We start from the raw sequence: 16,651 nt of genomic DNA on the forward strand, positions 1-16,651 counted from the left end.
CGGGCTTGTAGGCAACTGTGAACGGGCATTCCTGTAGACGTAGCGCACGGCGACCTAGGCGACCGGTAAGGCCTTTGAGGGACTAAAGCCAGCGGAGCGCATGGCGGTCTTTGGGTACTGTAAATGGCCGACCATATAAGGAAGGGCAAAATTTCGCCACTGCCAAGACAAGTGCAAGGCATTCACGTTCAGTAATGGAATAATTCCGCTCAGTTTCAGAAAGCATACATACAGCTGGCGTATGCAATCACGCGGTCGTGGCCTTGCTGATCTTGGCATAATATTGTACCGATTCGATGATCACTGGCATCAGTGCGGACTTCTGTTGGAGCAGACGGGTCGAAGTGCACCAGAATGGGCGGATGTATCAGGAAAGAGATAAACTTCGGGAAGGCGATTGCTCATTCAGGTCCCCAAGAAAATGAAACGTCTGCATTGAGAAGAGCAGTAAGGTGACAGGCGACTAACGAAAAATTGTGCGTAAAGCTACGCAAGTACGAGCAAAGGCCAACGAAGTTCCGGACATCTTTAGTACACGATGGCATGGTACGGCACGAATTTGTCCGGGTCTGGGCGCACACCAGAAAGTAAAAAAGATGACCGAGAATCTCTTATTTGGCGGCGTCTGAAGTGACATTTAGACGGATTAAGTTGAAGGCCAGCATTGCGAAAAGCAGAAAGAACGAGCGAGAGGCGTTCCAGGTACGTGGCAAATGTAGGAGCAAAACCGATTACGTCATCTAAGTAGCAAAGACAGATGGACCACTTGAGGCCATGCAGGAGTGTGTCCATCATGCGTTCAAAAGTAGCTGGAGCATTACATAAGACGAAAGGCATCACTTTGAACTGGTATAAGCCATCAGGCGTTATAAAGGCAGACCACGTTTCGGGGTCCATGTCGTCGACGTCAATCTGCGCGTAGCCAGAACAAAGGTCGATGGAAGAAAAGTACTTCGCACCGTGGAGGCAGTCGAGTGCGTTATCAATGCGTGGTAGAGGAGAAACGTCTTTGTTGGCGATCTTGTTGAAGTGCCGGTAATCCACGCAGAAACGCCAGGTATCGTCCTTCTTTTATTGCGATAGCAATTGTATAGACACTCCAGGCGCATTTCTGCTGTCGGCGTCACCGTGAGGTTCCGTATTAGTGAAGCGTGTGAGAGTAAGCCGGCGAACGTGGTTCTAGGTCAATTCGTTTGCATGATGGTCGATTCGCTTATTGCTGCCGCGGTTCCTCACTCCAGAATTTTGACAAGTAGTTTCTACGCTCATCGAGCGAGATGTGTTCATGTCTACCTGTGCGCGCGCGACACCGTGCTGGTTAATTTAGTTAAAACACGTTGGCGGGCTAGTTGGTTTGAATCCATTACAGAATGTGTAAGCGCGACTGAACAAGGATGTAGTAAGTACCTAACAAACAAAGGCAGCGCCGTCTCTGTGCGTCTGTTTCTTTCTATTTAACTAGGACGACAGGGGACGTCCAAGGAGTGGATGACGCTTCGACGATTCCTCGAGAGAGCATCTTCTGGAGATCCGTTTGAGGGACTTATCGTTTGTGCAAGGACACACGGTATGGTCGCCTGTGAATAGGGTGCGCGACGCCGCTGTCAATACGGTGTGTCGTGAGAGAGGACTGCCTAAAGGGCGACCATTCAGGCCGAAAATGTCGCTGAACGAGGAGAGCAGGTGGCATAACTGGGCGGAGTGGTGAGGCGGAAGTTCGGGAGCAATCATGTTTGCGAACTAAGGAAAGACCGCCGGCAAAGAAGATGAAGAGTCAACAGGAGACGACGTAATATCAGCAGTCAAGGCTCATAATTGGCAGTGTTGGTAAGAAGGGCGTCAGACAGGGAGATACGATCTCTCCAATGATATTCACAGCGTGTTTACAGGACGTATTCAGAGACCTGGATTGGGAAGAATAGGGGATAAGAGTTAATGGAGAATACCTTAATGACTTGCGATTCGCTGATGATATTGCCTTGCTTAGTAACTCAGGGGACCAACTGCAATGCATGCTCACTGACCTGGAGAGGCAAAGCCGAAGGGTGGGTCTAAAAATTAATCTGCAGAAAACTAAAGTAATGTTTAACAGTCTCGGAAGAGAACAGCCGTTTACGATAGGTAGCGAGGCAGTGGAAGTGGTAAGGGAATACATCTACTTAGGGCAGGCAGTGACCGCGGATCCGGATCATGAGACTGAAATAACCAGAAGAATAAGAATGGGCTGGGGTGCGTTTGGCAGGCATTCTCAGATCATGAACAGCAGGTTGCCATCATCCCTCAAGAGAAAAGTTTATAACAGCTGTGTCTTACCAGTACTCACGTACGGGGCAGAAACCTGGAGGCTTACGAAAAGGAGTCTACTTAAATTGAGGACGACGCAACGGGCTATGGAAAGAAGAATGATAGGTGTAATCTTAAGGGATAAGAAAAGAGCAGATTGGGTGAGGGGACAAACGCGAGTTAATGATATCTTAGTTGAAATCAAGAAAAATAAATGGGCATCGGCAGGACACGTAATGAGGAGGGAAGATAACCGTTGGTCATTAAGGGTTACGGACTGGATTTCAATAGAAGGGAAGCGTAGCAGGGGGCGGCAGAAAGTTAGACAGATGAGATTAAGAAATTTGTAGGGACTACATGGCCACAATTAGCACATGACCGGGGTAGTTGGAGAAGTATGGGAGAGACCTTTGCCCTGCAGTGGGCGTAGCCAGGCTACTGCTGCTGCTGATGATGATGATGATGACACTTGTATGGGCTTGCGGGTGTCTTCGTCATGTTTGGGCTGTAATGGCCTGTGCAGTGTTAAAAGGCTGCGGTTACAGGGATGGCCACAGGTGTACAGGGACGCTGCGAGCCCTCTCAAAATAAACCCAGACATTCCGCACGTCACGTTCAGAAATCATGTCCCGAACAATAATACTAATTAACATTAAGATATTATAAAGTCCAACTCGCTCGAGTTTGAGACGAAGTTTGGATATTATAATTTCTTGCACATCTTGGGAGACGACTGAATTTGTTAATAAAATAGAAACAACCAAACTCTGGTCGACGTCGTGGAGTACAGCGCTTGTCCGAGTCCACCAGGCACAACGCATGTGCTAGTCAATTGCACAATTCGTGTCTAATTCGCAAAAAAAGTAACTTTTTTCTCTCTAAATTTTTCGCACCACACCCGAGCTATACAGATAGTTTTTTAGTTCACGCGAGTGTACTATATGTTTCCGCATGTCTTTAATAAAAAAGATAAATAGGGAAAAGGCGGGGTGCCTTCAACCCCGTTAAATTGGATCGTTATCCGTGCTTAAGATAAATGTTCTCACACATGAGCACTATACACCCTCACGTTCTTGAGGGGTACTGGGAGCTTCTGCGTTGTCGGCGCTCCTCGATGTCGTTTAGCATGCCAGTTGCCCCGTGTCGCTGTCACGTGCACGCTGATGTCCGCTCGTTCTGATGCTAACTTTTCAGAACTCGTTAGCCAAAAGACAACCAAAGAACACCATGGCGAAAGCCCCACCTCCGTGGTGCACTGTGCCAAAGAGCGAATGGGAAAAAACAAGAGGCACGGCAATGTATTGTAAAAAGACATCCTTTATTTCCTTCTTGCGCTCAGTGAAAGATATACTATAAAGATGTCGCTTTGGGCAGGCACGCACACACACGAGCGCACACTCGCACACGCACGCAAGGTACAAAGTTCTCGATAAAGGTTTTCAATAGATTAGCATATATTACATACTTTGGAGCCACGGCGCGTGGCTCGCCTATTTCAAAGTCTCTGTCCATGGAACCCGGCACCACGACAGGATCGGGATGGCTTCGTAAATGTATCTCGCTTTGTTCTTCAGATCTCAGGAGTACACCGTCATCAAGATCATCTGCGAATGGATATCGGAAGGAAAGGCATAAGATCGCGCTCATCCAAAAATTAACGGCATTGTTGGCGTCAGTTGGTTGACCTGGAGCGCAGTCGTCGTGCTTCTACATTGTTTGTGCATACAGCAGCGCCACCATATATCCGAGGGTGGTTTTCACTCCACATTTAGCTTTAGCTTACTTTAGCGCTTACTCCACAGTTTAGCCTAAAGTTGTGTCTCTAAATGCAAACGAAAAAAAAAACGTTTTTTATATCTCTAGTAAACTAGATCGTCACCATTATGCCGTGTTTACATTTCCCAACGATATATAAATGAAACTTGCGGATATAATGCTTGCAAATAGACTGGGTAGCGAAAGCCTCCTGTGCACTGTACAGAAAAACGTCCAGTGCCGTTCTTTTTTTCTATTTCGGGGGAATGTACTAAGAATTCGTTGCTAATCTCCTTCCTTTGCGAAATTAGTTAATATTTGGGATTGTCGTCTCTTTTTTCCCTTGTTTGGCTACTTTGTAAGAGACCCGCCTGATGGCTTAATCGTTATGGCGTCGTGCTGCTGAGCCCGAGGTCGCGGACTCGATTGCCATTCGCGCCGGCTGCATTTCAGTGGGTGTGAAATGCAATAACGCTTCTGTACTTAGATTTTCGTGCTCCTCAAAGAGCCCCCCACGGGGTCAAAAATTAATTCAATGCGTCCCACTTCGGCAAGTGCCTCATAATCGTATCGTGGGATATTAATATGTCCCTTATTTAGTGCTGCTTGAATGGCCAGACCAACTCACCTCTTCCAGGGAGATGGTGTTCTCCTTGAGCTTCTTTTCCACTTGACTGTACCTGTCTGCGAACGATGACAATAAATAAATAAATAAATAAATAAATAAATAAATAAATAAATATCCAATTGCTCAGTTAGCAATAAGACGTCAAGGTTTAAACGTATTGTCTTGCGTATATTAGAAATTTTGGATACTAATCGAGTAGTCACTGCCACACCATTCACATTCGATTCGAGAACTCACTATTCGAACTTGTCGAATATTCGTTTCTGTCGAATATATAGAGGACAGAAACATTTATTGGGGGTGGTCTTGATGGAGACAAAACGACGCATTTGAGGACTGTTCCGAATGATTCTGCTGTAGGATAGTTGCGGTTAATGCTTAAGCTCACTGCTTGCTGAACGAACGCACGGGGCAGATAACGTCTGCTCAATAATTTTCAGTCATTCAATGAGAATGGCTTGCCTTTATAGGCAGCCTATATACGAATTTGTTACCTGGTCAGTCACGCCTGTGTCTGCATCCCTTTAAAACAATGGGCGATGTTGCAGTCTCACATTTCTCTTCTTCAGCGAACACGGCACTGTCCGTGGAACTGGTAACATCCTGTTACATTGTTTCTTTACTGCCATTACCATGATGCTCAGGCAATTGAAAGCAGTTGTATATCATTTACAAGCTCTTCTGTAGTCCGGACCTCTACTTGTGAACTATATTACACAAGCGTGTCAATGTATAATTGTCTGATTTCGTTTTTTTTTTTTTTTTGCCAACTCAACTCCGCGCAAACTTTGTATTCCATGTTGCTTTAAAAATGTTAAAATATTCGATATCCGGTAGTCGTCTGTTTCGAATATTCCCGTTCGCTTCGATAAAAAATTTTCACTATTCGAACACCCCTTTAATACGACTTGCGTTGACGTAATTCGGACTGCGCAGCTTACCATGAGCCAGGTACAGCTTGACTAGAGCTCCGATGAAAGCCTCCGCTGTGATGGTGCAGTCTTTGGTGTAGCGGATGACCAAGCATTCCAGTACCTTGTTGCTCACCGTGATCCCTGCGCGCGTTGAGTTCAAACGATAAAGGAAAGCACGCAGCGGACAGGCACTCATCTTAAGCATCTAACACTCTTGCTTAGTAATCCCGCCTGTCGTACATATTCAAAACTCAATACAAATACGATACAGATTCAATGCACATTCAAAACTTTTTACCTTCGTGTGACACTCTCGCTTCAAGCAAACTGTAGAGCAACGGTATCATTGGACGACTATTCTTAAGACTACGTCTGCAATTAAGGCTCTCTCGCTAAGACATACGTCGTTCCATTACTCTTCAATATCTTTGTTGGGCCTTATTTCGCTCCCCGTCTTTTCCTGCGATATAAATTTGACATGTTGAAGTTAACCCGCCGCAAACATTTATGGAAAACACAAATTACGTTCAATAGAGAGTGACTTTTCACTTTTTCTTTTTTGTTTCCTCTACGCTAGGCTTTCTTGTTATTTGTTTTTGCGATATTGTGAAATGCTATGTCTTGTGCGATATTAGGCGTTATGCATTATGATCATTGTTTCTGCACTGTTTGAAACAGCCGTTCTTTCCAGGACACACCATGCAAACACGACGGTGCCTGGCACGGCATGATTGAATAAAAATATTCTTCTTCATATCATCATCATTATTATTATTATTATTATTATTATTATTATTATTATTATTATTATTATTATTATTATTATTATTATTATTATTATTATTATTATTATTATTATTATTATTATCACATCTTGTGAATTAACACTGCTATATAGGTTCCCTGAGCATGTTCTGTTCGGGCAGCTATTGAAGAAAGCTTGCGTTATCCTTTTTATTTAATTACCTTCAGGGCGTTACTGCGTTGGTGAGGACGTGGCGTGGAAGGAATGTAAAAAAAAAAGGAAACAAAGGGAAGTGCACGAACGGCCGTTCCCAAAACGAGAACAGTTATGTGCATACTGTGTACTTAAGCGACGACTGTCTTTCATTATTTAAAACAGAAAATTTGAGACAGAATAATAATTCTTTGAAGGACGAAGGTCGGCATTCCCAAAAAATGTAATTGCGCTAAACTTGTGCGTAAGAGAAAGTGCCAGTCAATCGCTATGTCGGACATATTATTGAAGGCGGCCGGCCAATGGTAAACAACACTTCCGAACGAAAAGATTTGTGAATGAATTTAGCGCAATATTCGCAACAAGGGTGGACAAAAGAAAATTCTCTGTCGGATCGTTTAGCAGTTTAATGAACTAAGATTCGTTAATTAACCTATTAATTGTCGAACTTATACCGGCAACGCCAATTGAACTTTTACGGCTATAATGACGAGCTCATGACAAATTGACTTTTATAACGAACCAAAAACTGTTGCAAAAATTTTGCGAAAATCCCTCGAATCGGATTGTTATCATGCGGTGGAACTCTCATCACAATTTACGTGCGGGGCGACGTGAATTATTGTACGTGTCTCGCACTGATCTACTTCAAGCCGAACCGCTTTCGGACTTCCCGTCGTAAATCATTCAGTGCCTTTTCTGTACCCCCCCCCCCCCCATCCCGAGGCCACACAGAAGAAATCTACACGGTCATTAGGGGCTTCGGCGTACTTCAAATATCTACTCTATTATATCAGCCATGCTTCTGGCGACAAAGATCACCAGTCGCTTACCTGCCTCCCACAAAAGCGGCCTCAGGTTGAAGCTGCTTGTTCGCCCTTTGTGCGGCCGGTCAAACTTTACGAAGACGCCCTGCATGTGGAAGAAGAAAAAAACGAAAGGCGGAGAACATGGGTTAATGCTGCGGCAGTCACGAGAACAAAGCGCCGCTAATGGAGATAGCCACCCCCCATACGCACCCGCCAAAAGTGCAGCATGCTCAGGATTAAGGGCACGTCCTTGATGCTGATCTTTCCGTTTATGACGGGCTGGTGTCCGGTTAAGGCTTGGTAGCAGGGAGCAAACTTTCATCGCAACATCCATGAATGTCAGTAAGATAGACTCTCAAACAGGTATAGGCCTCACACGCAACGCGAATCAAGCACCCGTGTTCGTCCCTCTTTCTATGTGTGCGCATTGGTTAGCGCTAATTGCATCCAACGGTTACGCCAGACCAACTAGCCCGACAGTTCAGCCTCCAATATTTTTACGCCCTAAGATGATACCGGCGCACAGTACCAGTGTTTCGTCTTCCGCCATTTTAAGTTCCTTTTACTGCGGTTGGTATCGGGTTGTTAACATTATTTGGTTGCGTACAAGTATTTTTTTTTTCACAAGCACCGATGACAATTAATTACGGCATACATGTCAGTCGGTCACTGTTGTCCACTTATCAGTCGGTTATTACTTTTGTTACTTTTTAATTCTTTTTTCGACAAAAAGGTGCTTTGTCGTAACAATTGCCGTCACATGTGACAAAGCACTGCCGCCAGTTTCGTTATATCACATAAGAATACATCGCATTTATGCCGCGAGTTACCCCCGTAGTCTACGAAGGAATGACGTAATGTTACCCAAAGAATTATAACAAAAGCACGATAGACCTTACCCCAATCGATACCTGCTGCTTAAGAATCCCGAAGAACATCCGTTGCATCATGCCTGCTTCTTGGTACGTCAAGATTATTGAAAGCAGGTGTGAAACTTCGAAGCGTGTGCGCGGTGTATGTGCGGAATGTGAACGCCCGCCAAACTGGGTGCACCTGTTAGGTGCTTGCCTGTCTTCGCCTGAGCTTTCGGGGAAAATACGTTGCATACATTTAGTTTCCTGGTGTATCGTTCACTCTTCTTAGCATTGTGCTGCTTCGCGCATCAAAGTGAGATAAGAAATACCTCGGTACTCTACCAGTTCACGCACTCGTCTGGCAAAAAGAGGAGCGAGAATCCAGTCTCGTGAGAGGGCGGGCTATTCCGCTCTTCAGTCTACACGGCTGATATCGGTTGCGTCTGACGACGTGCATGTGTTTGAGCCAGGAAGGAGCCTATATATAACTGTAGGCTGCCGCTATAAAAGCTTCTTCTGTTCGCTGCACTGGCGTCCTTGAGGTTTGGGCGCCGATATACAGTTCGATAAGCCTGCGGCGTTCTCTCTCTCTCGAGCTTGCGCTGTATATATATTCGCAGGAACGCATCTCTCTGTGCGCTTCATTAAGCACCGCTTTCAGGGTAACTGCTTCCGTAGTACGTGCGACACACTACCCAGACAGCCCGCGGATCCAGTACAAAAGGATACATCCTTCAGCATGACGAGGTGCCGGCACAACTCCAGAGTAGGCTTCTCCAGCAGAAGCTGCGTATCTGAAAGGCACAGGTTTTCTGCGCGGAATAAGCACAGCGACCTCCGTGAAGATACTCGCACAGACACGCACCACTGGCATCAATTCAAACGCGAACTACCAAAAAAAGAAAACAAGGCAAATCTGAACATCTATAGCTCGCGACTACTTCAAAGAGCAATGTGCAGTGATTTTCTAAGCGTAATGCAGTCCGAAAACTATACAAGTCGGATCTTTGATTACGCTAATAAGCGTCGCGTTGTTAACGCGCAAACATGCATACGCGATACCTGATTTTGATTTCCCCCCCCCCCTCCCATTCCTGTTTTCGAAAACACCTGAGGCAAAGAAGGGTATACAGAAACTTCTTCCAGCCCAGCAATTTATTGGTCGTTGTAGCCGGAATGAGGTGAGGTGAGTAGTACGGTGTGGCAACAACTTTATACAAGCACGTATGCAGTGCAACATGCGCTTTTTTTGCAGAATATATTTATATATATCGTTCATAGACAAGCGCTAGAAGAAGTTTAAAGCTGCGAATAAAAAAGGTAAGCATTCGCTGTAAGAGGTTCCACTTGCAGTATTCAAGCCAATGACAGTTGTATCCCACTACACAACCATATAGTGCGAGACCAGTCGTCCCCATCAGTAACGATGATTTTTTTTTAATCTGCGGCATGAGGGAGGAGTAGGGTGGCTTGAATACAATGCTGCCGGCGGTAAGTCTTTACTTTCGAGCACAGGTGTGGAGGCGAGGGCCCACAGTTACAGTTACAGTTACAAGTGGTGAGTATTACGTTGCAAAGCCATAAGTATAGGCTATGAGGAACGCTGGACTGAAAGGTCGGGAGGAGAGTACGGATTAACTTGAACTCATTTTCTTATTTTTCAAATTGGCAAATGCTGGCAGACACGCGTCCAGTTAGCGAACAGAAAAGTACGAAGGCTCAGTGGTGCACGAAAACTCATACCCATGGGACGCCAGCTATTTTTTACATTTATTTTTATTTTTATTCCTTTATTGGGGGGGGGGGGGGTATTTTTGAGGACCCACGGAAGCCCAACATGATAAAATTTCTGACAGGCGTTATTACACTCGCATACACGCTGCACTGAAGAATGAGAGAGCATGCATTCAGTAACAAGCAACACAACGATCCGGCTATTGGTCTGTTCTTCGAGTCACTTACTTCTGGAGATGGCCCGCAATATCTTGAGCAGCATGTAGGCGTCAAGCTCACATGGTAGCTGCAATAGATGGATGACACAAGACGTCAATCAAATACGCGTCCAAGAAAATTTTCGCCCGTATCTTTTCCCCGAGAATTTTCCACTTCTTGTCACACTACATGACTGGGAATAATGCACAACCACACAGTAATTATTATGCTTGAATATGTGACAGCGGCTACAAAAGAAGTTGAAGGAGAGGAAGGGGACCGGTTGGCCACTGCTGTCCCAAAGGAGGCACAAAAATTGCCTGCCTGCTCTTTAGAAAATGAATGAAAGAATGAATCAAGTAAGGAAGGATTAATTAATTGATTAAAGATGTATCGTCTCTGGAGGAGTCACTACACTAAGCAAACCTCAGTCGAGGGTTCCGCTCCTTAGATCGAAAGGGGGAGAAATAATGTACTGAAAGAACAAAGACAGGAAGAAAGGACGCGCTAACACGTCGTAACGGCTACAGCAAAACTACCGCTTCAGCTAAACTGATATTACGGCACTTGTAAAAAATTAAAACAAGAAATTAGCTCGCCGCCACACCCAATATTGAAGCGTAAAATGAAAATTGCATTATATATAAGCTATGCCAATTTAAAAACGCTTTCAGACCGTGGCATGCTCAGCCCAAAGGTAAACATATGAATACTTATGATCACAAAAGTGAAGCTAAGTCACTTGCTGAAGTAAAAAGAAAAAAAAAGGGGGGGGCGGGGCATTTATATACGCGAGGATCTAGGTAACGTCGAGGCACATAAGCTCGATGATGGCAGTCCAAACCACCAACAGTCTGATTTTGCCATCCCAAGAGCTCTTTCAGGAGTGCCGCGGGATGTATGCAACATGCAGAGCGTGTACCAATGTCATGTGACCGAGAATATCGTAAAATGTTCAGTGTGCGAAGAAGAGATACCTCAGCCGAGTGCTAATGTTTCGATGGGGACTTGTTTTCTTCGAAGATATATATATGGGCACGAACTCTAAAACAAGTCTCCTTGTCGAAAGGCTGGCTACGGGCTTTCCTCACACACACACACGAAGGACAAGATGGACGGCACGTGCAGTCTACCATAGAGCAAAAGCTGGCTCTGGTTAATTATCACTACTTGCAGGACCAAATAAAGTTTTCCATCCATCCATCCATGCCGTAATCGTGAGTGCATGTAATGTTGCTTTCACTGCTCCCAATAAGCTAGGTAAGATATGCGCTGCCGTACAGAATAAAAAGGAGCGGGTAAAAGGCAAAAAACGAACAGATATTTGTCCAGTGAAGCACAATAAGAACAACTGTTTTACTGACTGTCGTATGGGTGTGGTTTATAAAATTCCCCTTAGCTGTGGCCTGTTCTACGTAGGGCAAACGGGACGGTGTATCAAGCAGAGGCTAATGGAACATAAAAGGTCGTTAACCGATGGATTGCCTTCTATTCTTTCGCTACATTGCCGAAAGTGTAACTGCACGCCAGAGTTAGATGAATGCGCGATATTGTACAGGCATAAGAATGAAGATACGCGTCTTATGGTAGAGGCATGGCATATCTATAATGGTGGAAGTGCGTGCGTGAGTCAGCCTTCGATTACTTTACATAAGGAAGAGATTAAGTGCCTTAACAGTTATCTCTCACGTAGGCCGGCACGTGTACCCGATTGACACGTGATGTTACCATTCCTGAGCATGCGCAGATGAGTTTTCTGTCTTCTTTCTTTTTTCGCCTCAGTGCCCCCTTCAGTTGATAGTCGGCGTTCGTGTTGTCCACTTCTCTACTCTTGTGTCCTGTCTGCACGCCTCACTTCTATTTTGCATAATGAATCCTTACCAACTAGCTCAGCTTTCTGTCGTTCTAATGCATGTAAGCATGATATAGCTACCGGCAAAGCAGAATGGCTGGAGATGATACTAGCCACAATTTTAAAATGGGTGCAGTGCGTGTTCGCAACGGCACATCACACCACACTGCACCACGTCATACAGTACACTGGCCCATATGGACGCAATAGTTTCCTGTCACAGACAGAACCTCACTGCAAGTCTCGTTCGGTCAAAAGCCATTCACGGCGCGCCGGACGCTGCCGGTTTGGACGCTGCCGGACGCGCCGCGGGGCTCACGGACTGTTGGCGCTGAAAAAAGCACTCAGCGCCAGAAGATGGCAATCAAGTGTATAGGGCCGTGTATCTGCCTTTTGAGCGTCGCCTATTGGAAATGACAAATAAAACTTCGGCGTACTAGAAGTTACAGCTTGAGTGATATCGTGAACAAACACTAGGAAGAACTCGAAAGCAATATTTTTTGTAACCTGTTTGGGAAGTAACTAGCGTATGTAATGCGATCTTGTCTGGTTGCCTGGATGATCTCCGTTTGTTCTCGCAACTTGCCCGTATGTTCTCCTTTGAGTGCCCGGATAGCGGCTGGCTTTTGGCTCGAGGTCACGTGAAGGTCGCCGATAACGGGAGCTAAAAGCATTTCATGCTTAAAAACAAATTTCCTCTGAAAATATTTGCGCGCACTCATCGGCACTCCCCAACGGACAACTGCTCTCGTTCATTTTTTAGGTTGCTAGTGAAATAGCAGGCCGTATAAGTGCAGAGAACCGACAATGTTATGGGCAAACGATACGTACCTTGTGCGCTAGCTTGGAAAACATGGCAGGTCCTTTTGGCTGCGTGAAATATAAAAGGAGATGACAGATGTCAACTTACTTTCGTGGTAGAAATTATGACACAGCTTCATCAAGATATCAAGCTAAGCACACTGGGTGGTGTGAAAAGTAATCAACGTTGCAGCTCCTAATAAGTAACCAGAATGATGCGTGCCTTGCAATAATTTAACCTGGGGGCAGGGAAGATATTCTGCAAGTGTCCACTTAGTGTCCATTTCGTCTACTGCTGAAGCGCTGATTGGCTGGGCTAGGTTACGCGTCAGAAGGAGACAGGCGCGCCTAGCCAATCAGTGCTTTAGCAGCAGACGAAATGGACATGTCCACTAGGTGGACCCTTGCAGAATACCCCCCCCCCCACCCCCACCTCCCTTACCCCTACCCGCAATGACAAGTTCTTCTCCGGATGCCGCTCGAAGAGCCAGCGTCACTGAGCTGCCTTAGGGCGAGATGTTTAAAGGACGACGTTCGTTCCGCAGTGGTATTTATTATGACTACTTAGAAACTAACAATCGCGGCAATGGCGCCGCGTTGTCACTGAAACACTGTGGCGTCTTTCTCCATTTTGAGTTCAATATGTCATAATTTTCGGTTATTCATATTGGCAAAACGAGGCTAAAAGACATACCTCAATGTGGAAATGTTTTGTCGGCGCTCAGATATTCCATGTTTCTCATATTCCCTAAAGAAATACGGTATATCGACAAAAATCGCACATGAAACTCCGACAACAATGACAGCGTTACAAAACGGCACACAGGAAGGAGGTCACCGCACACCAGCTCTGCGGCCAAAGTTCAGTGGAGCTCCGTACGACGAGACTATTCCAACCACTGGAACGGATCGTAATAATGACCCGAGAACCCATACCCAAGCCAGCCAGCGGGCTAAGCTTGGCCCCGGCCCGCACCAAATGACCTTCGATTCGGACAGGTGGACTATGCATTACAAAGCCGGACTTGGGCACGACAGTGATTTTTTACTGCAAGCGATACTGCTCTAGATACCGAGATTCTTACTGCGCGTAATATAGGACTACGCTGTCCCTGCCTCTGTACTCTGCCAACTATCACCGAAACTGCGATTTTTTGTTGGCATCGATGTCCGTTGACGCTGGCCGTAGGTAATATAATAATTTTAAGAAATACACTATGGCGCCAGCACCATTACAATAAATGCTGAAAACTGCACCTGCACGCCGTTTTCTACTGACTCCGCCGTCTCACCACCTAAAAATACGGGACTGCTGGCAAATGGTAAGATTACAGGCACAGGGACAGCACCTATATGGCTCGCGTCGTTCTTGCACATGTTTTGCAATGACTAACGTGGCCCCTCCGCAGTGTTACAGGAAAGGAGGTCAGCAGCACGTAAAAAGATGTATAAAAAAATAAATGTGGCGTTCCAGGACCTGTACTGAGCCCTAAACGTAATGTTTTTGTGACACCCACCGCGGTATAGCGCAGTGACATGGCCTTGCGCTGCTGAGTTCCAGGTTGCGGGTTCGATCCCGGCCGCGGTGACCGCACTTCGATGGGGGAAAAATGCAATAACGCTCGTGTACTTAGGTTTAGGAGCATGGTGAACAACCCCAGGCGGTCAAAATCAATCCAGAGTCTTCCACTACCGCGTACCTCTTTATCAGATTGTCGATTTCGCGCGTATATAAAACCCGATAATTCTTGTTTTTAGTGACGTTAGTTAGTGAGCTGCTTCCCCTATAGCAATGCGTTCACGTGGCTGCAGGCAACATTTCAGAGAATGCTTGACTACAACACATCAGTCTGCCCGCCGGTTTTGTGTAGCTGGTGAGACCCGCTGCTGTAGAGCCTTTCCTTAGCCAAACTCCGTCTATATATAGCGCTGGCCCGCGCCATGAAACAGCGCTGTTGTTGCATGATAGGCATTTTAGCAATCACACGCGCGTGTTGGTCGGAATCCTATTGTGCGACACAAGCGAATATTGTGCAGCACGTGCCCATTCGACGCGTCTCCTACCTCGGTGGTCTTGAAATGGCAGTAGAGACGCACATGCGGAGTTTTGAGAATTCGCGTAAGAGTGCACGCAGAATACTCACATGACCCGTGGTCCCATTCTTTGTCAAGCTCAAGTTGCGGTAGATTAGGTTGTCGTCGTTGACTTCCCTGCGATATAAGTGAGTGTGAGACGCCGAAATAATAACGTCGATATTATATCGGGGGAAAAAAACACACTGCAGCGACTACTCCGGCTCTGAAATCATTTACTGCTAGAGCAGCAGCTAGGCTCTCACTGCGGACACCGCCGTCTTCCCAAGAACAACTTCTTTGTGCTGCGTACATGTCATTTTCGCCCACTGCTGTGGCCTTCCAAATACATGCGCCAACGCCATCACTCCAATAGTCTGCACGGAGCGCAAAACCCCGCGCAAATTGCCAAGCGCGATTGTTGCGCTACAGCTAAGTGGTTGGCGCGTCCGGCTCGCAACCGAACCCTGCCGCAGGGGGCATAATTTGAACCCCAAGCGGTGATGGCCGGCAATATTCAGTGTAACAGAAAGAGCCGACGGACGCAGCAAACACAGCTTCGGGCTCTTATAATTGCTGTCGCAGTTGAAAAAAAGAGAATGACCTTGCTTTTGGCAATTATGTAATAATTTCACTGAAGTCATCGCTCACAGGCTTCTTATATCTTACTTTATATTTCCGGGCCAATAAACATAGAACACAGTAACAAACGAAGTCACTTAAAATGAGAACTGATGCTCTTTGTCTTTGGACTTAGACTATGTACCCAGTTTTCATGCGGCTAAGGCTCTTAACTACGAAAACGCGGAATTGTTGCCCTGCCTCAGCGGGCCACCTTATGGGGGAAGAACGCAAAAAACGGCCGTGTGACCAAATGTGGTCAATGCGTTCCACATTCTTTAAACATGAGATGAGATGCAATACGGTTGATTGTCGTCGCTTTTACGACTTCGGCATAGTCAACTTATACTACAAGGCAAGAATTATACAGATAATCATAAAAATCAGACGAACAGGCGGTGTGGCGGCATATCTTTAACCGAGAAAATCAAGCGGTCGATATCAATGCGGCCTCTGAAACCCGTCGTCCAATGAGTTCACAACCAATTGCTAGAAGCTAACGCTACTAATTCTTTCGCAGTAATTAATTCTGGCCAATGGACGACTTGCAGAATGGTGCGCCTCCGCTTCCGTGCACCGGCAGTACTACAAAATTTGATTGAAAAACGAGGCATAAGTTTGACTGCGTTTCGGCGAATTAAGTTCGAGTTCTGGCACAGATGAAGTGATTTTGCTTTGTTTATGTAAATACTAGGCTTCTTACAAAATAAAAGCTGCGTGTTCCTGACGAAAGTGTTATCTTCGTATGAATATTGATGACGTGATCAACAATAAAATTCGCTAAGACATTGATAGTTCGTTCTAAAACCAGTAACACAAAGGCACACGTGGACCATGTGTCTGTGAGGAAAAATGAGCTGTATTAAGAAACTTTGGTTGGAAAATACCTTTTTGCTCATGCGCAGTATATTTCTGGGCAAAACCAAAAAGTGCCAATGAACGAAACCGTCAAGCTTTAGCTCAGCAGACTAGTCATGTGGCAATTTCCGTCTCACCACGCGTCGGGCGTGCATGAAGCGAAGGAGATCGCGGCTCGACATAGAAGCTCGCTCGTGCTCGCAATACGGCACGAGGCGTGGACAATCACGTTAGTATATGGGCAGTCTGCTATAGGCGCACACTTCTGCACGTCCCGACGGCGCTGCGTCACTCAGTTATCGCGTTAAGCGTG

The 16,651-nt window shown here is 45.9% G+C and overlaps 1 protein-coding gene across 1 annotated transcript in view; it reads right to left on the reverse strand.

Annotated features, from left to right (window-relative positions):
* Positions 1 to 3,580: 3,580 nt before the first annotated feature.
* LOC142583218 (calpain-9-like) overlaps positions 3,581 to 16,651 on the reverse strand; it is a 122,413-nt gene continuing 109,342 nt past the window's right edge. Inside the window, exons 11-19 of the mRNA XM_075693586.1 lie at positions 14,931 to 14,997; positions 12,817 to 12,855; positions 10,164 to 10,221; positions 8,931 to 9,013; positions 7,558 to 7,626; positions 7,372 to 7,450; positions 5,608 to 5,721; positions 4,667 to 4,722; positions 3,581 to 3,887 (exon numbers count right to left, since the gene is read on the reverse strand). Of these exons, the coding sequence (XP_075549701.1) occupies positions 3,861 to 3,887; positions 4,667 to 4,722; positions 5,608 to 5,721; positions 7,372 to 7,450; positions 7,558 to 7,626; positions 8,931 to 9,013; positions 10,164 to 10,221; positions 12,817 to 12,855; positions 14,931 to 14,997 (592 nt within the window). The 3' untranslated portion in view covers positions 3,581 to 3,860. The remainder of the gene's footprint in view (positions 3,888 to 4,666; positions 4,723 to 5,607; positions 5,722 to 7,371; positions 7,451 to 7,557; positions 7,627 to 8,930; positions 9,014 to 10,163; positions 10,222 to 12,816; positions 12,856 to 14,930; positions 14,998 to 16,651) is intronic.

The sequence above is a fragment of the Dermacentor variabilis genome, chromosome 1, assembly GCF_050947875.1.
Source record: "Dermacentor variabilis isolate Ectoservices chromosome 1, ASM5094787v1, whole genome shotgun sequence".
NCBI lineage: Eukaryota > Metazoa > Arthropoda > Arachnida > Ixodida > Ixodidae > Dermacentor > Dermacentor variabilis.